General features: G+C 43.1%; 1 protein-coding gene and 1 long non-coding RNA gene across 2 annotated transcripts in view; both read right to left on the bottom strand.

Moving 5' to 3' along the window:
* YWHAG (tyrosine 3-monooxygenase/tryptophan 5-monooxygenase activation protein gamma) overlaps nt 1-26,993 on the bottom strand; it is a 43,505-nt gene extending 16,512 nt beyond the window's left edge. The window contains exon 1 of the mRNA XM_038375632.2: nt 26,706-26,993. Coding sequence (XP_038231560.1) covers nt 26,706-26,792 — 87 coding nt within the window. The 5' untranslated portion in view covers nt 26,793-26,993. The remainder of the gene's footprint in view (nt 1-26,705) is intronic.
* On the bottom strand, nt 693-8,995 carry LOC122456954. The gene is made up of 2 exons (XR_006276151.1): nt 8,342-8,995; nt 693-7,261 (listed from the first exon to the last, which is right to left on the bottom strand). It is a non-coding gene; the product is annotated as an uncharacterized LOC122456954 (long non-coding RNA).
* Nucleotides 26,994-27,209: the final 216 nt, after the last annotated feature.

The raw sequence follows: 27,209 nt of genomic DNA, 5'->3' as shown, positions 1-27,209 counted from the left end.
GTTGAGAGACACTAAAACCACAAGCTGCAGCTAAATATAGCTTCTATCCTAAATTCAGTACTTTCTGCTAACCTGTATACACTATAACATTTATTTAAGCAATTATATAGTTTGACTTACATATTATTATGCTAGAAAATAGTTAATGCATTTCCTAATTAGTAGATTTACTTGTGATTTGGATGAAATTTGAAGAGTATTAATAGAAGCTGTCAATTGTTTTTGTGCATTTTTAGTTAAACACAAATGTGCTGGATATATACAGAAGATTATCAACACATCTGGCGTTTAACACTAAGTGATTTCTTAAACAAAGGAAGTATTATCTGTAGTTAATTTAACTGATGTTTGTAGTCACCATGTCTTACAAGATTTAGAACAAGTATCTCTTTATTCTCATTTTTTTATTATTATTCATAAATTGGAAGATGAAAACAAGCTTTCCTGTATTTTCAACCACCAACTGATCTCTTACCTTTGAATTAAATTATTGACTTGAATTAGTTAAACTGAAATGAAGAAAATATTCTCTGAATCTACAGAAGCTACTGCTGTCAAAAGCTGGTTAGCATTTCAACAAACTCCGGTTCCAGGTGCTTAGCCAGTGACTTCCACCATTCAGTGGTCTGATTTAAAAAAAAAATTTTTTTTTTAAATAAAGTCTGGCAAACATCTACTGCTTGATTTTTTTGAATTTAAGTTACATGCTTTTAATATATTGTGATAGCATATGTTAAAGCCTAAAGTTACTACTGTGTATCTTTTTAAAAAATAAGCTTTTAATCCACCCTGTCTAGCATTAAGATATTAGCACTTTCCCTGTCTACCCTTATGCCCAATTCTAACATTTGTAAAATGGTATCTTCCATCAGAGCATTAACAGTCCTTAAAAGGTTAATGAACAGTAGCACTCTCCTCTAGAGCTTGAAAAGTTTAGACATCTAAGGCCACGTCTACATTACATGGACTATAGCAGCATAGCTACAGCACAACTACACTGGCATAATCCTGTAGTGTGGACACAGCCTACAGCGACAAAAGGTGTTTTCTGTTGCTGTAGAAACAATGGCTCCTCATGCAACAATAGCTAGGTCAATGGAAGCATGGAGGATAGGTCCATTAACGGCTACTAGCAAAGATGGTCAAGGAAAATCTCATTTTCTGGGTGTCCCTAAACCTGTGACTGCTAGAAGCTGGGACTGGCCAACAGGTGATGAATCACTCGATCAACTGCCCCGTCCTATTCACTCCCTCTGAAGCATCTGGCACCAGCCACTGTCTGAAGACAGGATACTGATCTAGATGGACCATTGATCTGGCCCATATGGCTGTTCTTATGCATTCTCTCATTGACCTAGCTATGTTTGCACTACGGGTTAGGTCGACATAGCTAAGGTGCTCAGGGATGTCAATTTTTTACACCACAGCTATGTTGACCTAAGTTTTCAGTGTAGACAAGGCCTAAGCGGGAGGCAAGTATGACAGTTTACCTCAGTAGAGTGCAAGGACAGCAACCTGGTGATAAGCTCAATGCATAAATCCTGATCATCCACCTTCCTCTTCCCATTTCAGAACTTTACTTCTGGCTCGTAGGTGCCAGGTAAATTTGAAGCTGCTTTGGTTTACTGGGGCTATTTCCATCTTCATTTCCCTCCAGCCCACTCTGCTCATCTTTCTCCATTCCTGGTATTTGACACTTTCTGCTTTGTTATTGTGCTATCTATAACATCCCCAGCTTTGCCACAGCAGAATGGAACACAGGCAACTCCTGTAAGTTTGCCTCAGTTGTTCCTGCTTGGGAAAACCACTGCTGTTCCTGCAATTGACAAGCGACTGTTGCAGAATGAAATGGGAGAAGTCTCCCCCATGCACATAGCAGCTCCCTGCAGCTACACATTAATCTCTAACCATGTTTCATTCTTACGTCCAGGCCTAGTCAAGCAGCTTCTCCACTGGCAAATCCAGGCAGGGCTTTGAAGGTTAGCTTAAAATGTAAGTTAAACTATATAATTGCTTAAATAAAAACTGAGTCAGATGTTTGTTCAACATACGAACTACGAGTAGCTTTACAAGCATGAACAACAAAAGTGAAAATATTTTACTAGGTTAACTAATAGGTTCTTTAAAAAGCTAGTTTTTTAGGGGGAAGAGCACGTTCCCATCTCCTATGAAATAGGAGTTTGTCTCTCGGGTTCTGAGTACTACATGTACTTTATTCTACTATGACTACTACAGGGAAATGTGCAAAATACATGCTGAAAAGGAAGATGTACTGCAGCCCTTGGATATCTGTATTGCAACCACAGGACATCATCAAGACAAACAGACTACAATTTCAAGTTTGAAACATGTTAGCAATCGTCTGACTTAATAAACTTCCAATCATACCTGTATTTAAGTTTAGACTAGATCCTGAAGATTCAGAAGAGATGAGTCTTGTGTTGCCATTGTTTTAATGCTTTAGACCAAGCATTAAATCTTCTTAACACTAAAGACAGTAGTACAGAGGAAATCAAGGTGAAATAACTCTGCTTAAGTGCAGCTCTGCTCTATCGAGATGTAAAAATATCTATAACTGACAAATTTTAGTAGACTGAATATGGCACTAGAGCAGTGGTTTTTAATTTTTTCTACCGCATACCCCCATCCGAGATAGGGTCATAATATACCTATGATTAGATTGCCAAGTCTTACTAAATAAAATGTGTTTTCCACCATTACAGGATTTTTCTTGCATACTCCCTGCCGAGAGCTCGGGTACCCCAGTTTGAAAACCACTGTACTAGAGCAATTCTTGCTCCCACAGCAGCTCTGCCACTGATTTACTGCCTGCCATGGGCAAGTCACTTAGCTTTTTAATCTTAGCTGAATACCTCACAGGAGAACATAAGTATTTGTTCAGCACTTTAAACATAGCAGAATATACATACTGCACTTAACACATCTGACCATTCCTATTCATTAGCAACTAGATTCTTGTCCTCTGCTCTATTAAACATGACAAGTCCATGCACTGTCACCAGACTTGCAAGGATGCCAGACAGCAGAGACCCAGCACTTCTAGGGCACCAATTGTATCTGGTATTACCCGAAAATGAGTGCTAGTCTGGTTCCTCCCACCTGCCAAGAAAGGGGATTCATGATTTAAGGCATTCAGATTAACGGTTTTAGAGGCGGGTCAGTTTCTGGCTCAGATTAGGACAGGACCCCTTTTAAATCCAGCCTTTATTGATCTCAGTGTTTCATTATCGTAATTCTTACTCTTACACACACACCCCAACTCATCGGCATAAAGTAGTTGCAGAAACCCACTCCACACTCAAGTGGGCACAAATTGTAACTATAAGGCCTTTCGTAATTTGCACTTTGAGCCCCTTAGAAACAAAAATGTATGCCTCACCTGCCACCTACTTCATATTGTGCTCCTGCTCAGTAGTGTTTTTGTGGCTGTGCCTGCAGCAGCATGCAATCACATAGGGTTAAATGAGGATTTTACTCAAACCCTCAGAACCCCCATTCCTGATTCTTCACTGCCTTACACCTACTATACTCATTTACATCTGTGCAGAGTGGTTGTAAAATGCTATTGTGACGCATGACCAGAAAGGGTTAAGTGTCCTTCAGGATGAAGGACTCAAATTCAACCCTTAAAAACATGGGGAGATAACGTTTGTGTTTTTGTGTATTTACATATATATTGGTAAAGGTCAATAATATAATCAAACAGTCCCTGTATTCTGTTAATTCAGAGATCAGGTGAACTGTAAACATAGGAAATTGCTGTATTCATCTCTCTGAAGTGTACAGCAAATCATCCACAAATGGTGGAAAAACAGGCAATTGTGTTAATCTGTGTGAATAATCTCCAGGTGATGCTTAGGAAATGAGGGCCTATTGTTCACTGAGGGACTCCAACCTGTCAAAGGCGGCCTGAATTGTATAAAAGATGTTTGGATCCCAATCCTTTTTATCTCAGATCTGCTTAAGCTTCATCAGGGGAAGTCTGAGTTGCAAGATTGAGATCCCAGTTAATCTGGAACATCCTGAATAAGATATTGGATACTGGACTATAACCTATGGACTAAATTCTAAAAACTCTTTGCAACTACAAAGCTCATCATCTAGGCCATGAACCTGAACCTCAAGAACTGAACTCATGTCTGCCTGTAGAGTAATCTTTTAACTATACTCTCAATAAATTTTAGTTTAGTTAATAAGAATTGGCTGTAAGTGTGTATTTGGGTAAGATCTGGAATACTCATTAACCTGGGAGGTAATGTGTCTGATCCTTTGGGATTGGCAGAACCTTTTCTTTTATAAAACTAAAAGGATTTTCAGTAATCTTCATCATCCTTGACTTGGGTATCTGGGTGAAGGCCTGAGGCTGGGTTACTTTAAGGGAACTGTGTTGGCTTCTGGGCAACCAGTGAGGTAATAAAGAAGCTCTTTTGGTGGCTTGGTAAATCTAAGTATTGGAATATCCACAGGCTTTGGGGATTGTCCGCCCCATTCTTTGCAGTTCACCCTAATTGAGTGACCTCAGCTGGCTCCCCTAGGAGCCCCGGTCACAGCTATCAAATCTGAATGGTACAAACCTGCTTAGCACAAGTGCAAACGGATTACACATTATGCTCACTGTTTTAGGGTACATCTACAGTATGAAATTTTGAAACTATTCTATTCGAATTTTCAGAAGCGCTTTTATAAAGTGCGTGAATTCGGCCGAGTGCATCCACAGTACCGAGGCTAGCATCGAATGTCAGAGCGGTGCACTGTGGGTAACTATCCCACAGTTCCCACCGCCCATTGGAATTCTGGGTTAAGCACCCAGTGCATGATGGGGCAAAAACATTCTCACGAGTGTTTCTGGGTGTGTCGTCAGTCGCTCCTCCCGCCGTGAAAGCTACGGCAGACAATCGTTTTGCACCTTTTTGGAATGCGGACGCCCCACTGCTTTCAGCAGACCGTGCAGTACGGTGCACTGCTTCTCTCCTGGTACTATGAATCGACCTTGCATTTCCTCTAGTCTTTCATGTAATCTCTAAGTATCTACTCTCTCTCTTTTCTGCTGCCAACTCTGCTTGGCCATCATGAACCAAGCAGCACAGCTCTGCTGCCAACTCTGCTCTCCCGCTCTTGCTGTGCTACCAAGCTTCTCCATGTTGTCTATCCTGGGCTCCCGCCTCTGTGAAAGCTATAGAAGACAACCATTTCCCACCTTTTTTTGGCTACCGTGAACTGAACAGCACCTCTTCCGCTGCTACTCTGCTCTCCTATGTTTTGCACCCTTTTTCCAGGATTACATGTGCAGATGCCATAGCACGGCAAGCATGGAGCCCGCTCAGATCTCCGCTGCAGTTTTGACCATTGTAAATACCTTGCACATTATCCATCAGTATGTGCAGTACTTGCAAAACCAGGCGAGGAAGTTACAACAGCGTGATTACGATAGTGATGAAGACATGGACGCAGACGTTCCTAGAAGCACTGCATGTGGCGATTGGGAGATCGTGGTGGCATTGGGCCAGGTTCATGCCGTGGAATGCCAATTCTGGGCCCGGGAAACAAGCACAGACTAGTGAGACCACATAGTGTTGCAGATATGGAATGATTCCCAGTGGCTGCAAAACTTTCGTACGTGTAGGGCTACTTTCATGGAACTTTGAAACTTGCTGTCCCCTGCCCTGAAGCACAAAAGGATACCAAAATGAGAGCAGCCCTCACAGTTGAGAAGCGAGTGGCCATAGCCCTGTGGAAGCTTGCAATGCCCGACAGCTATCGGTCAGTCTGGAATCAGTTTGGAGTGGGCAAATCTACTGTGGGGGCTGCTGTGCTGCAAGTAGCCAATGAAACCACTGACTAGTACTATCACGGGTAGTGACTGGGAAACGTGCAGACCATTGTGGATGGCTTTAATGCGCTGGGGTTCCCTAACTGCGGCGGGGCAACAGACGGAAAGCATATCCCTATCTTGGCCCCGGAACACCACGGCGGCCAGTACATAAACCGTAAGAGGTACTTTTCCATGGTGCTGCAAGCACTGGTGGATTACAAAGGGCGTTTCACCAATATAAACATGGGATGGCTGGGAAAGGTGCACGACTCATCTTCAGGAACTCTGGTCTGTTTGAACAGCTGCAGGAAAGGACTTACTTCCCAGACCAGAAAATTACTGTTGGGGGATGTTGAAATGCCTATAGTTATCCTTGGGGACCCAGCCTACCCCTTAATGCCATGGCTCATGAAGCCATACACAGGCACCCTGGACAGTAGTAAGGAGCAGTTCAATTATAGGCTGAGCAAGTGCAGAATGGTGGTAGAATGTGCTTTTGGACGTGTGAAAGCACGCTGGCGCAGTTTACTGACTTGGTTAGATCTCAGTACAACCAATATTCCAATCGTAACTGCTACCTGTTGTGTGCTCCACAATATCTGTGAGAGTAAGGGGGAAGACATTTATGGTGGGGTGGGAGGTTGAGGCAACTCGCCTGGCAGCCAATTTCACACAGCCAGACAACAGGGCGATTAAAAGAGCGCAGCAGGGTGCGCGGTGCATCACAGAAGCTTTGAAAGCCAGTTTCTTGCCTGGCCAGGGTATGGTGACAGTTGTGTTTCTCTTGAAGTTACCCACCCCCTATATATATATATATAAATAAAAGGAAATAAAGTCACAATTGTTTAAAAAACGTTCTTTATTATTTTTTAACAGATTGAGAGAAATCAGAAGGTAGACCGGGGAAGAGGGGGGGTGCTGGGTGGAGGAGGGAAGGACAAGTCCAGAAACCAAATCAAAATTTCAGATATGCCAGCTTTCTGCTGCTTGTGCAATCCTCTGGGGTTCTATGTTTGGGTCCCCGTAGTCTCCCCCCCAACCCTGTGTTCTTGCACATTTGGGTAAGGAGGCTATGGAACTCGGAGGAGGGAGGGCAGTTATACAGGGGCTGCAGTGGCAGTCTGTGGTCTTGCTGCCTTTTCTGCATTAGATCCACCATACAGCAGAGCATGTCAGTTTACTCCCCCATGAGCTTGGCCATAGCATCCTGCCTGCTCTCATCATGTGCATCCCTCCTCTCTTCATGTTCATTTAACGCTTCAAAGGACTCCACAATTGTTTGCCTCAATGCATTCAGCTGGTCCCCATCAGTGCGGGAGGACTGCATGAGCTTGGCAAACATGTCGTCCCGAGTTCATTTTTTCTGCCTTCTAATCTGGGCCAGCCTCTGGGATGGAGTAGGTAGGGGCCATGTTGAAACACTTGCACCTGCAGGAGGAGAAAAAGGGAGGGTAGTATTTTAAAGAGAACAAAGGGGACACTTTCTCAGTGAAACAGGCAATTCATAGTACACAGCAGATGTTCTTTCTGTACAAGGTTGCATTTTGCGTCTTACACTGAAGTGCCTGCCACATTGGTGTGAGTAAGCCACCACACACGGCCAGGCAACAGAATTCAGCTTGCAGGCAGCCATGGTAAGCCCTAGGGGCCTGCAGGGTTCTGCTTCTTCTGCATTCATTTCAATGCTTTCAAACTGCCAGGCCCTCTTTCCCATAGCAAGCAATGCCTGGTGGATTTGCCATATAAAAGGAGGGCCTGCAAGCTCTCTGGGATGATCACTTCACACAACACCCCCCCACCCCTCCCGTGTGGCTCTGAGCTGGGATGAGCCCTTTAAACTAAAGGCGAACAGCCCAGTGTGGCTGGGTTTCCCCCCACCGCATGGCTCCAATCAGGGTCTCACTCACCAGAAGTGCCTTCTGCAGGGTCATGGTCCGGGAGCGTGCATTGGGAGTGGGGGGAGGCTATTGGGTCCAGCATTAAGAATAGTTCCTGGCTGGGGGGGAACTGATTCCCCACTAGCTGCCTGTGCACTGTCCTCTTCATCCTCCTCGCTCCATGCAACTCCCCCCTTGCAGGTGTCCACAGACAGTGGTGGCATCACTCCCCATAACTGCATGCAGCTCACGGTAGAAGCAGCACGTATGGGCCTGTGAGCCAGAGCGCCCATTTGCCTCCCTGGCTTTTTGGTACATTTGCCTGAGCTCCTTGATTTTTGTACAACACTGCTCTGTGTCCGTGGAGTAGCCTCTTTCCATCATGGCCGTGGAAACTTTAGCGTATGTATTTGCGTTTCTTTTTTTGGAACATAGTTCTGCCATAACAGATTTATCTCCCCAACATGCAATGAGATCCAGTACTTCTCATTTGGACCATGCTGGAGCTCATCTGGGACTGCGGGGTCGCTTGTTATGGTGGACTCTGCACGGTCGCCTGTGATGGTGGACTATGCTAATGGTGACCAAACAGGAAATGAAATTCAGAAGTTCCCGGGGCTTTTACGCCTACCTGGCTAGTGCATCAGAATTGAGAGTGCTGTCCAGAGCAGTCACACAGGAGCATTCTGGGATAGATCCGGAGGCCAATAACGTCAAATTGTGTCCACAGTACCTGTAACCCGGAATTGCGATCTCTATTTTAGCACAACTCCGAGGTAGAGTACAGAAATCAGATTAAAGAGCCCTTTAAATCAAAAAACTGGTTTGGTCATGTGGACGGAATCAATTTTATTTCGAATTAACTCTGCTAATTCCAAAATAACCGTGTACTGTAGACCAGGCCTTAGAAATGCTTAAGTGGAATTCATTTACTCGAAGTCAGTCCTCTGATATCTGATCTATGCCCACTACTTGGCACAGGATTGTAGAGATCTCAAGGTTTACACTCTTCCAATGGTCATTTTAATCAGCACCCAACGTATGGAGAGAGTCTTGCATAACCATTCTTCCGGATATCATGCCCATGTTCATTTACATCTGCATTTTTCCTGCAGGTTAGCCTTATTTTACACAAAGAGGAACAGATGAATAGGATCTCTCTCATGTTTCTGTACTACTTAAAACAGTAGGCCTGGACAACTGAGGATCCCCTTTGGTCCCTTGTACAAATCAAGTTACCTGTGACCAAGTTCATCAACTCAGCACCAATAACACTAAGTTCTCAGCATATAATAAAAAGAAAAGGAGTACTTGTGGCACCTTAGAGACTAACAATGCATCCGATGAAGTGAGCTGTAGCTCACGAAAGCTTATGCTCAAATAAATGTTACTCTAAGGTGCCACAAGTACTCCTTTTCTTTTTGCGAATACAGACTAACACGGCTGCTACTCTGAAATCAGTATATAATGCCACAGTCCTCCTTAAGTTACACACATGAAGAGCTCTGTGCAGCTCAAAAGCTCGTCTTTCACCAACAGAAGTTGGTCCAATATAAGATATTACCTCACCCACCTCTCTCTCTGTAATACAGTACATCTAAGGCAACAGACTTTGGTTAAACACTGAGCTAGCATGCACTTAAAAATCCATATCCACAACACTAGGACCACGCATGCCACATTTTGTCACCTTTGGTATCATGGGTTGCTTGTGTGCATTTTATTTTTATTTTTTGCAGCAAAAGATGGTAGTACAAAACTTGGAGACCTTTCACCCCGTGCACTTAGTTTAGTGAGGTAGTTAATTTAACCTGCATAGCATCCAACATTTTCTGGTGTTTACACTAAGTTTGCCTGTTTAAATTGGTCATAAAAAGGAACTTCACTTAGAGATAACCAAAAAGTGTTACAGTACTTTAGATTGACATTTTATTGTAGTAGGCAAATAAGAATTGAGTTTTATCTTGTAGACTTGTGCTGCAGATGTGTAGATGCTTTCGAACTCTATTACTACAATGGCATAAATGCTGTGAACAGATGTTGCCAGAATTTACTTGGTCTGCATTTTTAGTTTTAACTTTTAGTTCTGGAGTTGATCCTTCTGGCTTAAACAAAAAGCCAAGTTAGCTAAACCTTCACTGATGTAGTCACTTGACTGTATCCTTAATTTTTTTTTTTTTTTTTAACTCCAAAAAGGTCTTTCCTCAAAGATTTGATGCTCTCTGCTAGTCACCAACATGACAGAGACCTTGAAAAACTAGATGAAAATCTGGCTTCACTAAAGTCAATTGCAAAACTCATTGAACTTCCACAGGGTGAAATCCTGGCTCCACCGAAGTCAATAGGAGTTTTGCCATTACTTTTAGTGGAGCCAGGGTTTCACCCTATGGATCAGATTCCAGCTGACACAAATAGACACAGCAACAATGACTTCAGCAGCTTGTATTACTTTACTTCAATTTAGAATCTGGCCCTGAATTTTCAGCCACTGCTGACATTTAAGCGTTAGCCTATTCTAGTGGTATAGTCGACTTAAAGTAGTTTCCATGCTCATGTTCAAACATGCAGCATTATTGTAGCTGTCCCAAAATTACCCGTCAACTACTGACAGTTCAAGAAAGCACTTCCAGATACTCCAGAACCACTACTGTCCAAATGGTGAAGCATCTGAGACCGATCCCTAACCTAGTAGTCTAGAGGCTTGCTATTGCCTACTAAAAGCCAAATCAAAGAAATACCTCCATGCGAAATGGCTGGGTGTCAAGTGCTTTGGTGAGATTCAGCCAAGATATACAACTGGAGAGGATGCAAACAGGAATATAATTAAACCATGAAGGCAAGATAAATTAATGTGGGGCTACAGGCAAGTAGAGAATTTTTGTACTATTACAGTTCTGCATTCAAAATAAATAGCTGAAAACATTTGAGGGAGGCGAGAACATAATACAGGCTTATGTTTTTGGGGGGTTTCTTAACTGGTTTATTTTTTAGCAATTTCGAGTTTTATGTAGAGTCAGTTCAAACAGCACCGCATTAAAGTATACTATGGAACCATTAGTGTGCAGGAGTAGGTCTACGCAGGCCAATACATCCACGTGTTAGCGTGCTTTAGACATCACATCCCAGTCCACATTACTGCACCATGTAGACAAGCCCCTTAAACATTTCTGGTGTTTATTGGATAAATACCCATTTCATTTTTTATATCATGGTGTTCTACTGGTTAAAACTAAAATCAGAAGTCCTCAACATAACCCATGAGGCACCCACATTAAAGCAATTATATGTACTTCATGTCTCCTTAACACGAGTTTCTCTTGTAGCCTGGCACTGTAGCTGCCATTCTTAAGTGACCCAGAATGAAAAATTGTACAGCCACTACACTATTGATAAATACTTTGGTTTAATACTTTAAATATCTCTATGCAGTGAGAGGACAGGGAAACAAACTTGTTTTTGGGAAACAACTAGCTGAGCACATTTACGGATCCAGACACAAGTGTGGGCATAACACCTGGAAGTTTAACCACATCCTTCCTGAGCTGTGTCTGTCTCCTCACTCTGGCAATTTTCTTCTGGATCACTGCAGCTGCCTCTGCCATCAGCTGTTCAACAGAGGAGTTTCTCTTTAGCCATGCTGTCAACACCATGCCTTCAGCTGCATGATGTCACTGTCCTATTTCAAGCCTTGAAGCAGCCTTGCACCACTTGTGACAGCAGGTAGTAGCTTTACCCCAACAGAGTTTAGAGAGCCAGAAAACGTTAATTGGACATACAAGCTATATGTTCCCAGTGTTCAGAAGTCAAGAGTTGGGCTCTCTGGTTAGGTTTCAGAGTAGCAGCCGTGTTAGTCTGTATTTGCAAAAAGAAAAGGATCACCAAATGCATCCGATGAAGTGAGCTATAGCTCACGAAAGCTTATGCTCAAATAAATGTTAGTCTCTAAGGTGCCACAAGTACTCTTTTTGCTCTCTGGTTAATGAGACCTTGCGAGTTGCAATTCATATGAGAGAGTTTTAATATGCAGTGAACTAAGCCTCAGAAGGATTAACAGCTGAAAGTTAGCAGGGAGAGAGATATATATATATATATATATATATATATATATATATATATATATATATAGATATATAGATATATATATAGATATATAGATATATTTATTTTTAAATGACAGTCATTTTGTTCACTTTTTCTGAATCCTTCCAATTAGTCTCAGGATTGGATGCTTTGCTGTTCACACGGAACATCCTAGTACGTACTGGATCAAAAATATCTATTGATCCTCACTCAGGAAAAGAGCTCAGGGAATCTTAGAAGTACCTCAGTAAGCTTCCATATTTGTAGTCATCAGGGCATAGGCCCTAATAGTACAGCTACTAAACGGCAACGCTTCCACATACACTAGGGCAACTCCACCATACCATCCAGTAAAAGGCAGTGGTACTTAGGAGGTTGTAAGGACAAGTGAATCAAGAAAAGAACTGCACAGTCTACATTTTTAAAAGCCTTAAGGAGCCACAGAACGTTGAAAAACCAACTTACTTTCTGCCTCAACTGCACCCCAAACACAGACTTCCCATTCAAGCACTTCAGTGATGACATCAGATCAGTACAAGTACATGCAATGACTCGGTATGCAGTTGTGGGGCGATAACCCTGAAGACATTCAGTGAAATCCCTACTTGTGGATAGTTATCCAGTTTCCCCCAAAAGAAACCTTTTTACCTTTAAGGCTTTTTACTAACATCAAGCAGCAGTTTAGAGACTGCCGCACTAAGAGCACTCTTGTTGCTTCTACACATTTATACTGAGTTATTGTTTAAGTAGTCATTTGATACAATTAACAATTTTGCATACCATTGAGTATACTTACCATTCGAGAAAGGGAATACAGAAACAATGAGGGAGGTGAATGCTAATTAGTGTAATAAAATTAGTTTTGGACTGGAAAGAAGTTAAGAGACTGAATTTCTTCAGCAAGAATAAGACAGTGTGTTGTGGGGAAGGCACTCCTTGATAAACAGTTCCTTGCATATTCACTTTTCAGCTGGTTTGTGTCCCAAACGCAAATTTATGAAATTCATCCATCCCATGCTCTGGGCATTCATTCACTGTTCCGAACATGGAGAGGGGTTCATACATATGCTCTTCCCCAGGCTTTATAATATAGCATTCAATATTAACAGCAGCAAAGTAGAAGCTGAAAAGGTGGAAGAGGTATGTGTGCGCAGACAGGAAGGGGGTGGGGTTGACCAGAGATTCTGTAGTAGTGTTCTTCGGGCCACCCAACTCTCCCTTAAACAAGGACCATAAATTTTATTTAAGCAAGACTCAAAAATCCCATTTAAAGGGTCCTTTCAGAACCCTGGCTTATCCAAACAAGCCAATGTTTTTAAAAAAGTAAATGGATAGTGTTCCTTTTGGATACTGATAGCCACCGAGGACAGCTCTTGGAGACACATGTGACCAGCTTCCATCTCTTTCAAGACGAGAGGGAAAAGGGTGTCCATTTAAACATTAAAAACCGAACGCTAAGATTCTGGCAAAGGAGAATGGCCAAAGCCTGGTGACCACAGAACAGATGACCTAAAGGTCTACACCAATCACCATGTTAAGATTGACTCTGGAAAGATGTGACAGCCACAACCAGTTTCGAAACACCCTGAAACCATAACAAGCACAGAGGTAAAGCAGAAATGCCATTCTTAATTTCAATTGTCTTTAAGCATCACATCAAGTTATGCTTTACACACAGGAGTTTGTCCCCTCTAATATTAACAAGTCTTACAATGGGTTCCTTCCCTTTTTGGAAAGAGGGCCACGAACTGAAAGCAATGTACCTCAGTTACAGAGACCCTGGCAGCCACCAGAGATGCAAGAAACCTTGGCTCACCAGAATCAAGCAAGAGATTAATCATAGTCAACAACCTCAAATGGGTTTAAAGGGGTTTTGTTTGCAATCTCTAACAAAATATTTTATGTTAGGTTTCTAATACGCTGTCCAGTATGAAAGCTTTCACAACCTTCTCGCCTTCTTGGGGGGGAGAAGAGGGAGTCAGAGAGAGAGAGAGAGAGAGAGAGAGAGAGAGAGAGAGAGAATGAATTTAAGTGGCAAAGGAAATACCATTTCATATTGACTGGAATGAAATACTTGGAATAACATTAAGTTCCAAAGAACAGACCATCTCAAGTTCATGTGAGCCAGCAAAGTATGGTACAATTGCTGAACCCTTCTTACTTTCTGAAAGCATCATGGGTACACTAACTACTCAAAATGTCAAACCAAGAAACTCAAGCACACTCATGCTACCACCACAATACTATTTTTTTTTTAAAATAGCGTTTGTTCATGACAGAATAACCATGAAAATTTAGTATGTCAGCTGCTCTTCCATGACAAGTCACTGGGACCAGATGGCATTCATCCAAGAGTTCTGAAAGAACTCAAATGTGAAATTGCGGAACTATTAACTATGGTTTGTAACTTGTCCTTTAAATCAGTTACTGTACTCAGTGACTGGAAGATAACTAATGTAATGCCAATATTTAAGAAGGGCTCTAGAGGTGATCCTGGCAATTACAGACCGGCAAGTCTAATGTCAGTACCGGGCAAATTTGCTGAGATAATAGTAAAGAATAAAATTGTCAGACACACAGAAGAACATAAATTGTTGCACAAAAGTCAACATGGTTTCTGTAAAGGGAGATTGTGTCTTACTAATCTATTAGAGTTCTTTGAGGGGGTCAAACAAACATGTGGACAAGGCGGATCAAGTGGACATAGTGTACTTAGATTTCCAGAAAGCCTTTGACAAGGTCCCTCACCAAAGGCTCTTATGTAAATTAAGTTGTCATGGGGTAAGAGGGAAGATCCTTTCATGGATTGAGAACTGGTTAAAAGACAGGGAACAAAGGGCAGGAATAAATGGTAAATTTTCGGAATGGAGAGGGGTAACTAGTGGTGTTCCCCAAGGGTCAGTCCTAGGACCAATCCTATTCAACTTATTCATAAATGATCTGGAGAAAGAGGTAAACAGTGAGGTGGCAAAGTCTGCAAATGATACTAAACTGCTCAAGATAGTTAAGATCAAAGCAGACTGAAGCACTTCAAAAAGATCTCACAAAACTAAGTGATGGGGCAACAAAATGGCAAATGAAATTTAACGTGGATAAATGTAAAGTAATGCACACTGGAAAAAATAACCCCAACTATACATACAACATGATGGGGGCTAATTTAGCTACAACTAATCAGGAGAAAGATCTTGGAATCATCGTGGATAGTTCTCTGAAGACGTCCACGCAGTGTGCAGCAGTAGTCAAAAAAGCAAACGGGATGTTAGGAATCATTTAAAAAGGGATAGAGAATAAGACCGAGAATATCTTATTGCCTTTATATAAATCCACGGTACGCCCACATCTTGAATACTGTGTACAGATGTGGTCCCCTCATCTCAAAAAAGATATACTGGCATTAGAAAAGGTTCAGAAAAGGGCAACTAAAATGATTAGGGGTTTGGAATGGGTCCCATATGAGGAGAGATTAAAAAGGCTAGGACTTTTCAGCTTGGAAAAGAGGAGACTAAGGGGGGGATAGGATAGAGGTATATAAAATCATGAGTGGTGTGGAGAAAGTGAATAAGGGAAAGTTATTTACTTGTTCCAATAATACAAGAACTAGGGGCCACCAAATGAAATTAATGGGCAGCAGGTTTAAAACAAAGAAAAGGAAGTTGTTCTTCACTCAGCGCACAGTCAACCTGTGGAACTTCTTGCCTGAGGAGGTTGTGAAGGCTAGGACTATAACAGGGTTTAAAAGAGAACTGGATAAATTCATGGAGGTTAAGTTCATTAATGGCTATTAGGCAGGATGGGTAAGGAATGGTGTCCCTAGCCTCTGTTTGTCAGAGGGTGGAGATGGATGGCAGGAGAGAGATCACTAGATCATTACCTGTTAGGTTCACTCCCTCTGGGGCACCTGGCATTGGCCGCTGTCGGTAGACAGGATTCTGGGCTGGATGGACCTTTGGTCTGACCCAAGTATGGCCATTCTTATGACCCATTCAGAGGTGAACTATATCTAAGGCTGGTTATTATGGCACATGGAAAAAAGTCTGACTAGTATTACCATACTAATCAGTTTTAGTGACAGAGGAAGAATCATAGCACGTTTTAATTAGTATGAAGCTGCTTGTAAGAAGAACTGAACATGCTTCAAGTAGTATAAATTAAAAACCCTTATACTCCACTGCACTGGCTATAGCAAGCCTAATCTGTCAATATTCACAGAGGCTTGCTCAGCTAGCCTTCTTCTGAAGAGATCTGCATATAGAAGAGGGTAGCTGAACTCATGACCACGACCAATAGCCTTACTTAGGATGACATGACAGCCCATGGAGCCTCGTTCCACCTGCTGAAGCCCAACAGTTGTTCACGTGCCTTGAGCTTTAATAAGTGTCGAGGATTAACAGTTAAAGACTAGAAATCAAGAGCACCCCCACCAGTCGCCAGGAAGCTAACAGTGACTAACAGATACTTCGTCTCATTCTTTTGTAGGTCCTCAGTGTGAAAATCTGAGTACTTCACACTTGAGATTACCACCTGTTCTACCCAAACACCAAGTAAACTCAACAAGGAATGCTGCCTGATTTAGGGAAGCAGAGAATCATTAAGATACCAAGTTTAAAAACTAAATTGACAGTTTTAGTAGTTTCCCCATAGTCTTTATGGAAGTATATTCCTTGAAGACAGAACAAAAGATCCATGGCAGTGATGAGGTGTCTTACTATTTATATCAGACCTTGATTTAAGAGCCATAAAAGAAAATCAGAATACTAGCTTTTGGCTACCAATATCCCACTGGGTTTATGATCAAACTGGAGAAAGTTCTAGTTTGTTTGAAATTTTGCACTACATTTTCTCAGATACTGGTTTACATTTATTGCCGCCAACTCTTTCCCATGCCTGTGCACTCTCTGAAGTCATTTTATTGACTTGAAAGAATTTGTTTGTGCTTCATAAAGCACATCAAGTCTTGAAAACCTTTTGTCCATAGCAAGTAACAGACCTCTGGCCCATGAGTTGGAGAGCAGCAGCAGCTTGAAGCAAACATGATCTTGGTCAGTTACACTGCTTCCCAACAAAACAGCCCTAAAGTTGAGCCACCTAATTCATTTCACTTGACTGCTCCTAGATCTTTTTCTTGAAGTGACAGAGTAAGAGGAGTCTCTCCACTTCTCTATCCAGTGCACCAAATAGCAGAAGAATAGGTTTTTTACTGATGCTGAAGAAATACATTGTGAGAATTACAAATGACTAAACAAGACTCCCTCAATATTGCTATTTTTTTTGTTCAAAAAATGCTGTTAGACTGCATTAACAGCAGTGGTGAAACTGACCAGGATTGAACCATTTTCACTCTTCTGAATCTAGGAAAGCTTTGAGTGGCAATACAGAGTAGGGATCTGAAGACATCCAAAAATGCATAGGTAGGGAGGAAGAGACATGAAAGTCCAGGTAAAGGAGTATTCTGAAGAGAAAACGGTAAGATTCCCCCTAGTGTGACCTAGTATAAAAAATGCAAATGTTTATTAGTGTCATTGTATGCAACATCTCTAGTGGGGAGACATGATTAAATGTTAAATTCTGGGACCCAGTGTGCCAGACAAGAATGAACATTTGAGTGGGTTTCCTAGGACATACTTGGGAGGAGGTGAATGCAAATTCCCACCTTCAGACCCAACCTTTTGAAGCTATGCTTGTGAAGAAATCCATTGTGTGCTGATTACATGTTCCCAGGGATCCCAGATTGAAAGCCCAAACTGTATAAAGGAGGGACTCTGATTCACGATGGGTTTCTGTTCTGAGCAAAAGGTGTTATGAACTTGTAACAAGAGGAAAATCCTCTACGTGGGGTTGAAGGAATGACTCCTACCAGAGTCCTTGTGGGACAATCTCTGGTAAGCTTATTAGCATGCATGTAGGTTCTTTATTGTTTTACTATGTTTTCTCTGTAATACTTTCACCTTAAGAATAAACATGCTTGCTTAAAAAAAAAAGCTGTGTGGTACCTTATAGCTATGGGCAATTAAGCTGTTTATAGCCTCTGAGGTGAAAGCAAAGCCGGTCTGCTTACACGGACTGAATTCCTGGGGTACTCACAATGCAGGAAGGCAACTGTGCAGCATGGAAAACCCTCAGCCAGCAGCAAGAAACGTGTGTCTTTGCCAAAGAGGCAACAACTGGGAAGAGAGAAGCCTAAGAGAACGATTCCTAGCCCCAGCAGCTGAGCCCAAGATAAACTGGACACTTTCCCTTATCCTACTTGACACCACCTAGGCCCTACCACAAGCAGGGTCTACAGAAAACAACATGCTAGCAACATGAGGAGCAGCTTTCCTGCACTTAGAGTGGTGTATATTAGGTCTCTCAGCAGGGTACTGGACGTTAACCTCAATGCCTCCCCCTTCAACTTTGATGACTTCCCTTGTAGGCATCATCCACAGTGCCTGTTTTGGGGCTAGAGAAACCAGGTTGGCAAAGAGCCAAGGAGCAAAATGGAGTCCTCAGTTTAAGCCAGATAAGACAAACCAACAGCAGCAAAGCTGTCAAATAATGCCTGTTTCAAGATAGCATGAAGACTCAATAGGACGTGCTTTAGTGGTCCATTGGCAGGGAGTTTTCAGTTTAATGGTCTGTGTGGAAATAGGGTGTTACGGTTGCATAAGGAATTCTGTGATCAATTTAGATTGCTGTTTCTATAGCTTTTATAGGACTGAGTGTTTGATAGTACATTTTTCCTTGATTTGCATTTAGCAACCTCTGCTGTAACTTCGCTGTTCTGGAATATGCACCAATGTGCCACCAGTATGCCAGTCAAAACTATGGCAAGGACAAAAAGAATCTGATGGGTAGGGAGGGGAGAGCAGCATCCAGCTGACCTGTGACAGACTCTAAGGAGAATGAGCCAACTCAGATCCACCTATGGATAGTTAATTGCCTAACCAGCAAATCATAGAATCCTAGAACATCAGGGATGGAAGGGACCTCAGGAGGTCATCTAGTCCAACCCCCTGCTCAAAGCAGGGCCAACCCCCAATTTTTGCCCCAGATCCCTAAATGGCCCCCTCAAGGACTGAACTCACAACCCTGGGTTTAGCAGGCCAATGCTCAAACCACTGAGCTATCCCCTTATGAGAACTCAGTCTAGCCCCAGAGCAGAGAGGTTCCTCCTCAGGGGAGCTAGTTAGGAAACTACTCACCACGGCGTCTCCCTGGAGAACAGAGCAACAGGTCCAGAGAGAAGATGCTCCTAAGGCAAGGGACCAAAGCAGTCCAGGAGAATGAAGTGGGTGTGGAACCCCGAGGAGCTACTAGGGAGTTGCTCAGCAAAAAACACACTGGTGGGGGAAGACTGGCATGTGGCTGAACGCTTAGCAGAAACCCAAGCTCCAGGCAGGGAATCCAGCCTAAGAGTGATCAAGGTTGGTGCACCGTCTTTGGAGTAAAGCTTTTGGTTGTTGTGTTGTCATTTTCCATTAATTAAGACAAGACCTTCTAAAGAGGGCACTTTAATACTGGAAAGCCTGCTTGGACTTGTTTATACCCAGGTGAAAGAAAACAGAGGCAGGGTTCATCTGCGGCCTGCACCTGACTGCAGGAGGTACATTGGGGTGACCTCCACATCTTTATAGAGTCCATACACCAAGAAGTGATTTTATATGCATGTCATGGTGAAGCTTGTTGCAGGGATCTGCAAGAGTCTCCAGCTCTTGTAAACCGGCCATCCTTAACTGGCAGGGTGATTTGATGCAGCAAGTCCCAAGAGTAATGCTACACTCACCTTGACATAGCCTCCTCACTCTTGCACCCAACCACCACCAACAGCGCCTGACTACCTGCGGAGTCTCCTTTATCTAAGGCAACATTGTCTACATCTAGCCCTGTCTTGCTATGTTGCAGTATTATTCAGGTTCAAAAATCTATTAACCCTATCATAACCACTCATTGTTTTATAGTATTACTGTTAGCTGAGCTACTTGTACTGAAGTGCTGCTGAGTATGGCAGCCAGGTATATTCTTCAAAGGTAAACCCAGTGTGTTTCTTCTGTCTTGCAAATAAATCTGTAGGTTTTCCCAAGATGTACATGTTAAATAACTAAAGTCAGGGGAGTTCTGCTGGGAGGTAAGCAAGTGGAGAAGACTCCAGGCTTTGGCTGCTGAAGATGATGGCCAGTTTAAGATTTTGTATTTTTATGTAGAGAGATTCCTGCCCCCATTTATTTATGCATTGATGTGTGGTTACCTATTCTGTGAAATGAGCTGTTAGTACACCTGGAAAAGGATTTTAACATGGGCAAAAATCGAAGTGTCAACTAGCCACACAGTACACAGCTTTGAACAAAGTACTTAAGGCAGACATGCAATACAGTAGCTATGTTTGCTGAGGCAAACATCTTGGTAGACCCTAAGACTCCAAAGCTAAAAGTCTGTCTCTACCTGAGCTATAAGCCAGGCTTTCAAGCAGAGTGGTAACACAACCACATCATCTGTGGACTGGGCACAGAAAAGATCACTACTAACCCATGGGTTGTATTTACCTATTTTAATGTTATAAAAATATAGACTAACCCTCAATGGCAGTAGGATGGTCTGTGGCTTTATTAGGCTACCTTGTTTCTTTTTGTAGGTCTTTGCTACATTAAAGAAAACAAATACTTCATTAGTTGGGTTGTAGAGTTTGAGTGTTGCCCCACCTGTTTTTCCATATTACAACTTATTCCAACTGAGCAATACCAAGTACCATCTACATGACTGTTATTGCCTACAACTTGAGGGAATTGCATAACAAATTAGCAGATCCCATCTAGATACAGGATTTTTTTTTCATGTCAGTCTGCCATCAGTATTACGAATGTAAGTGCACAAAAAACCAAAGTGAAAGAGGCTACAATTACAGCGTAGCTTTCCACACGCAGATTCCACTGACATGTCTCTCAATTCCTGCAGCTGCATAAAATAGGTAGTCAAACATTCAAAAAGTGTTTTTTTCTTCATTTTTAGATAGTTCAGTAAAATGATGCCCCACACAGTTCAGGCTGCTGCCCTATTTGCCATAGCATCCAATACTGGAGTTCCATAAAGACTTAGAAAAGGAGTACTTGTGGCACCTTAGAGACTAACAAATTTATTGGAGCATAAGCTTTCGTGAGCTACAGCTCACTTCATCGGATGCATTTGGTGAAAAAAAAATTGTTTTTTTTCCACCAAATGCATCCGATGAAGTAAGCTGTAGCTCACGAAAGCTTATGCTCCAATAAATTTGTTACTCTAAGGTGCCACAAGTACTCCTTTTCTTTTTGCGAATACAGACTAACACGGCTGCTACTCTGAAACCTGTCAAAGACTTAGGTAGCTCTGCCATAGCATTTAGGGTCAGTGTACCATGACCCCTTTTGTGGCTGCTCTGAAATCATGTAAGGCAACAGCAGGAAAAGATAGGACCAGAAATTCAAAGGAGTTCAGAGAAAAAAAAAAAAAAAGACAGCTGCATAAAAGTGAAGCCTTAAGAGAAACTTACAATTGGCAGAGAGTGGGTTGCTGGCATATTAGGCTCAGAAGCCTAAATATTTGGAAGCTCCTTCTGAGGGCTCATAGCAACCTCACTCAGTTATGATGCATGCCCACTGAAAGACCCCTTCTTGTGGCAGACAGGAATCAAGATGGCCAACACCTGTATCATCTCAGCAAAAAGAGCCACAAGAGGATTTTTGCATCTGGGGAATTCAGAGAACTTCAACTATGGTCTATAGTAACATTAGTTCACTCACCAGTGAGCTATCCACAATGAATGCTGTGGATACCGTGTATAAAAAGATCAATGGTATTCACAAAAGCCTAAAAAACTAGTACACATTAAAAGACACTAAGGTTACAGGGAAGAGTTGCAATACATAGAACTTTAACTATGCCCCTTGTGCCTATGCAAACAGCTTTGGCTCTTTCATATTTAAGACTTTAGCTACACAACCATAATGGTCTAGATTTCTCTAGAAGTCATATAAGACTACTTGCTGTCTGCTATACTGTAACCTTGATTCTGCCCTGGTGCCTATGCATTATAATCTTACTGCTTCAGTATACATCAGTAGATACTACTCAGATACCACAAACAGTTCCTATTTCACCTCCTGTATTATCCTCTGCAGCCACGTCCCCTCTGAATTCCCTCCTTCTCATTGTGCTCCCCTCCAAGATGTGGCTAAAATCACCTCCTGCATTCTTTCACTTCCCTTGTCTTTGGGGAAGCCAAAAAGATTTAAAAATTAGTCATCCTCAGTCCAGGTTCTGCACAGCTCCATTCCAGATCACATAGGATCTAGGTTTCTCCTTCCCCATGCCTACCAATTTACTCCTGCCTAGTCATTCCACACTTAGTATGTTTTTTCCATGTTGACCCTTAAGACTGGAACAGCCTCTGTGATATTAGTCAACCACTCTTCCATATCCCTTTCTAGTATTTTTGTTCTTCCGTGAGGCCTTCCGATAAGCCAAACACTTGTTGCATAATTAAAATTTGAGCTCTTCAGGACCAAATGAGAAACTTGGAAATTATTCACTCAAGCTGAATACAGCAAGTACATAGGTACAAGTCTCTCCCCCAAAAACAATTTGTACTTCATGTTTACCGATGTCCTCCCCACACACTGTGGTCTACTAGTGTTATGTTCTTGATCCAGCAGCAATTGTAAGCTCCAAGCAGCAGTAATCTCTAGTATTTATTTGTTTAATGCTATATGTACAGGTATAGATTAGTTATAGATATATAGTACTATAGATTACTACTAGACTATCACACTATAGCCTAATACTATTATGTAATATAGACATTTAGATACCTGGAATCAAGTAACCAGGGAGTCATTAGTGATCAAGAAACATTTGCTGAAACCTTTTAAAGCCATCCCTAAATCCATTCTTTTTATCAACTTGTGTGTGTGGTTTTAGACGCAGCTTAATGATTTCTGTAACAATAATATTTTGGACACCTGCTTTAAGAGAAACATTCATATAGGGTTTACTAGTTTCCCCGAACTTTCCATCCCCTGAAAAGTCTACTGCTGGATTTGTTAATTTAATAAGTGAAGACAGGTAAATTTCTCTTAATGTAGCAAATATGAAGGTGATTCAGTATTAAAATGACATAATTGAATTTCCTTGGAGATTAAAAATTTTATAGGAGACAAGATGTGACTGAAGCTAGACAGAACCAGGGAGATAGTTTGGACAGCTCTTATTACATGCTGCATAAATGCAGTCCCTATAAAAATTTTGCTCACAGAACACTGAAGAACACAAAGACCACAGTCCTGAAGCCTTAAAATGCTTCCAAAAACTGCCCTTCAAAAGTAGTTTCTTACAGATAGTGTGCATTGAAAGACACTCCCTATGGCAGGACAGGTGGAATAATAAGGCTGAAAACTGTAGTATAGATTAACCACCCAAAGGCAGGAAACAATTCCCCAAGCATCACGACTTGGAAGGGTTGGAAGGACTCCACTTCAGAAAAGCCTCAAAGGCATCACCACTCCTTACAGCTAATGGGTATTGATCTATCCATCATGGCATAAGCAGCTGTATAACATAAGCCTTAAGGTAAGTTAGGCTAGCCTCCTAGAGGCCCAATTCAGACAAAAAAAGCTCACTTCCACTTAGGCACTGACAGGGTTCCAAAGTGCCCATAGTGATGTTCTGTTCAGAGTCTTAGTAGCCTACTCAGGGAGAACCACCAACCTTCTCTAGCTGGCTTTTTAGAAATCAAGCTATAAGTTGACATTACGACTGACTGAACAGTTAGAAGAATACAGAGACGATCCAGAGAGACCGATCAAGAGCCTTATAGAATATAGTTTTATCCTGATCCTCCATGGCAAATGCAACACAGCATACTCCATTTTACTGGGACATCTCAATAAGCCTAATGCGCTCAAAAACTAATAAAAAGAAAAGGAGTACCTGTGGCACCTTAGAGACTAACAAATTTATTAGAGCATAAGCTTTCGTGAGCTACAGACTAAAAGTAATACTAACCTGCTTAAACAGAATCACTAGCAAGTTCTGTTTGCATATGCCCTAAGTGCATCATAGGTTAAGTGGTTTTAGCAAGTTAAAAATCTTGCTTTAATAAAGATGGTTCCTACTAGAAGTCAAGTGTTGAAACACTGAATAATAAGATGACTGTATTTTCATTCAGTACGTTTTTTCTATTTTAAACTTTTTCAGAAGGCTTAAAGAGTACAGTTGAATTCTACTGTATCAAACCGATTCTGAACCCCTTAATAGAATGACTGCATTTAAGAGCTCCCAAAAGGATGTGTTGGGCTCATTTAATTAGGTAACTGGAAGCTGCATCACATACAATCAGTCATTAAGTTACTGATGACAATTTAAAAAGGCAATTATACTATCAATATCTGTTGTTCACTATTAACTATTGCTCTACTTAAAAAGTTTCCACTAACAGAAGAGCCACTGCAAATATTCAACGTCTTATCATAAAAACTGCTTTGTACAACAGGAAGCAAATAAGAAATTTTGATGTAATAAAGCTCATTATTTGCCTGTCAGGAAGTGATAGGCCCACTGTGAAAGGACAACTGAGAAAGACCTAACAGTAGTTTTCTGCAGGGAATATCAATCCAGTTGGATTACTGTACCATTACATTTCAGCATTACCTTGAATATATGCAATTTGCATCCTCTTTGCTACCACCTGGGTGCATTGCAGCTTCTTTCATTGAGACACATCATACGTGTTGCTACGGAAATGAGCATGAGGTCACAAACCTCCTGCACAACTGGAGTTGGGGGATGGGATGGGACAAATAGCAGGCATAACTAAATGTGACACATCACTGATGAATTGAGCTCAAATTTAAGCAGAGTTTTACAAGTATTGTAAGAACAAAGCTCCTCTTTTGTTTGTTGAAGTAAGAGGCTTTAGCACAAACAGTCCCCAGGGTGATCAGTTTCTAAAGGCTGAATGAACCGCATCCATGGAGATGCAACATTATCCCAATTGCTGTTTCAGTGATGGTCAATAAAAGATTAACCCTCTCCTTGATTAAATGAAATTTTTCTTTTAAATCTAGAACTGGTGTAAGTGTGCTCGTCAAGTTTTTGCAGGAATGGAAATACTGCAATAACTTACTCCTTGTTATGTCCTCAGCCATATTACATTCTGCTTTGCAACAGTATAGATACATTACCTATATAAATAAGAGTTAATACTTGCCACTCATAGCAAGCAGCTGCCTTAAAACTGATAACTGAAGTGATCAATAGAGAGAGAACTGTATAAAATTCATATTGCAGTAGAGAGGAACATTAGATATTAGAATCCCTGAGTACTGTCAAGCTATTATCTTATTCTGATTTTTCCATATTTCATTTGATACATCTCCTCCTTTCCCATTCTCAGGCAGGTTTTGACAACTGCCTATTTGAAAAATTGAAGATTATTGACAAAATGGTGCAATATAGGCACAGAGAGGTGCATCCTAGATAGACTGCGACATTCCAAGATCAGCATTCACTTTTCTTCAGCAAGGGAGGACACCCCAGCTTCTCTTAAAGGCTCAGACCTGACTAACAAGGCAAATATAAAGAACAGTTTTCCCCTTTAAAGCAACCCCTCCCTCCCTCCCTCCACCCAGTCTAGCCTCTCTGCAATATGACAAATGCAGAATCTTCTGGAATGACTTGATACTACCTCCCACGATTGCTTTGTTTGCAAGATCAGATCAGAGTGATTTCTTACTTATTCCAAATGATGTCTGCATTTATTAATAAGGAACATTAAGTATCACAAATCAGATCAGTCTGATAAATGCGGAGTCTTTATTTTAAGAGTGTAAAATGAAAATAAGGCTAAATCCATAAGGCTTGAAACAAAGTAATAAAAAAACAAACCAACTTAGATCATTGAAGAGACAGGTATATGCTCTTCCCAAATAGAAGGACAATACAGGACAGAAGACATGAAAAAGGGGATGCATTAGAGAAGCTGAGAGATGTTTAACAGCTATAAGGGAACACATGCATAAAAGTCCCTCAGCGTGATTATACAGAAATTACACACACAATTGTGAATTCCCTGAGCAGCACGCAGGACCTCTAAGAAAGCATTTAAAATGAAACAGTGAGATCGGGTGCTAGAGACAACATACACGCAACTCTCTAAGAGGAGGTTTTACAGGTAGAGCCAGAGAGCTCAGGCTCCAGGGAGAAGGCTCCCTGAGACCTGCCAGGAGAAGCGTGTCAGGAGGTGGTGGATGGGGGGTGTGGGGGGGGGGTGGCGCAGAGTAGCGGAGTTAACGGGACAAGCTGGCAGGGAGCGGCACCGCCCAGATACGGGGGGGGGGGGCGAGAAAGGGGGGAAAGCAACGGCATCTGCACAGCTCCAGGGCGCCTCAGACCCCTTTGGGGCAGCCAGTCCTCAGAGCCCGCCCTCCAAACCCAGGGGACGGAACAGCTTAGCCGCAAGTCACCGGCCGAGAGCCAGACGCGGAGGTTTCCCTCTCCGACGCACGCCCCCTCATGACAAACCCCAGCCCCAGCGGCGGCCGGGGCTCCCCAGCCCCGGCGACCAAACCCCGAACACAGACAGGAGAGGGAACGCGACCCTAGAGACCCCCCCCCGCGGGAAGGGGTAAAGGGACCTCGCGGGGCAGCCCCGCCCAGGAAGGGGGGGCGGTAGAAGGGAAGAGCAAGGGGGCCCAAGCCTGACAGGCCACTTGTGGGGGGGGGGGAGAATCCCGTTAGCGGGGGGGGACCCCCCCCAAACCACGACCCACGCTCAGCTCTCGGGGCAGCCCCCGGCTCCCTCAGCGCCAGGCTCGGGGCTGCCCCGTCGGGGAGGGGCGCAGCCCCACGGGAAAGGCGGGGGCTGGGGAGGCCCCCGCACCCTGGGGGGGAGGGGAGGCAGGACTCACGTTCTTCATGGCGGCCGCCATGTCATCGTAGCGCTCGGCTTGCTCGGCCAGCCGGGCTTTCTGCACCAGCTGCTCGCGGTCCACCATCTTCCCGGCGGGGCGGGGCGGGGCTGGGCTCGCGGGCGAAGCGGAGCGGGGAGAGGAGAGAGAGAGGCGGCGGCGGCGGGGCAGCTCCGGCTGAGGCGGCTCCAGCTCCGGCGGCGGCGGCGGCTGCACACCCGGCTGCTGTGCGCGCGCCGCCCGCGAGGAGGACAACCCCCCTGCGGCCACGCCCCCGGCACGCGCGCCTCGCTCCGGCGCCGCCCCCGCTGCCGCGCTGGGCATTGTGGGGGTTGTAGTTCTTTTTCCCCCCCGTCTCCTCCTCGCGGGGCCTCAGCCTGGGCCCTGCAGAGCAAGACTCCCTTTCCCAGCGCACCCCGCTCAGGGGCGCATTGGAGGGGTGGCGGGGCCCCAAACACTCGCAGCCCTCCTCTCAGTGTCACCCCCAGGCTGGGGGGCTCGGCA

This window comes from Dermochelys coriacea, chromosome 17, assembly GCF_009764565.3.
Source record: "Dermochelys coriacea isolate rDerCor1 chromosome 17, rDerCor1.pri.v4, whole genome shotgun sequence".
Classification (NCBI taxonomy): Eukaryota; Metazoa; Chordata; order Testudines; family Dermochelyidae; genus Dermochelys; species Dermochelys coriacea.
This window is presented reverse-complemented; position numbering and strand designations above follow the sequence as displayed.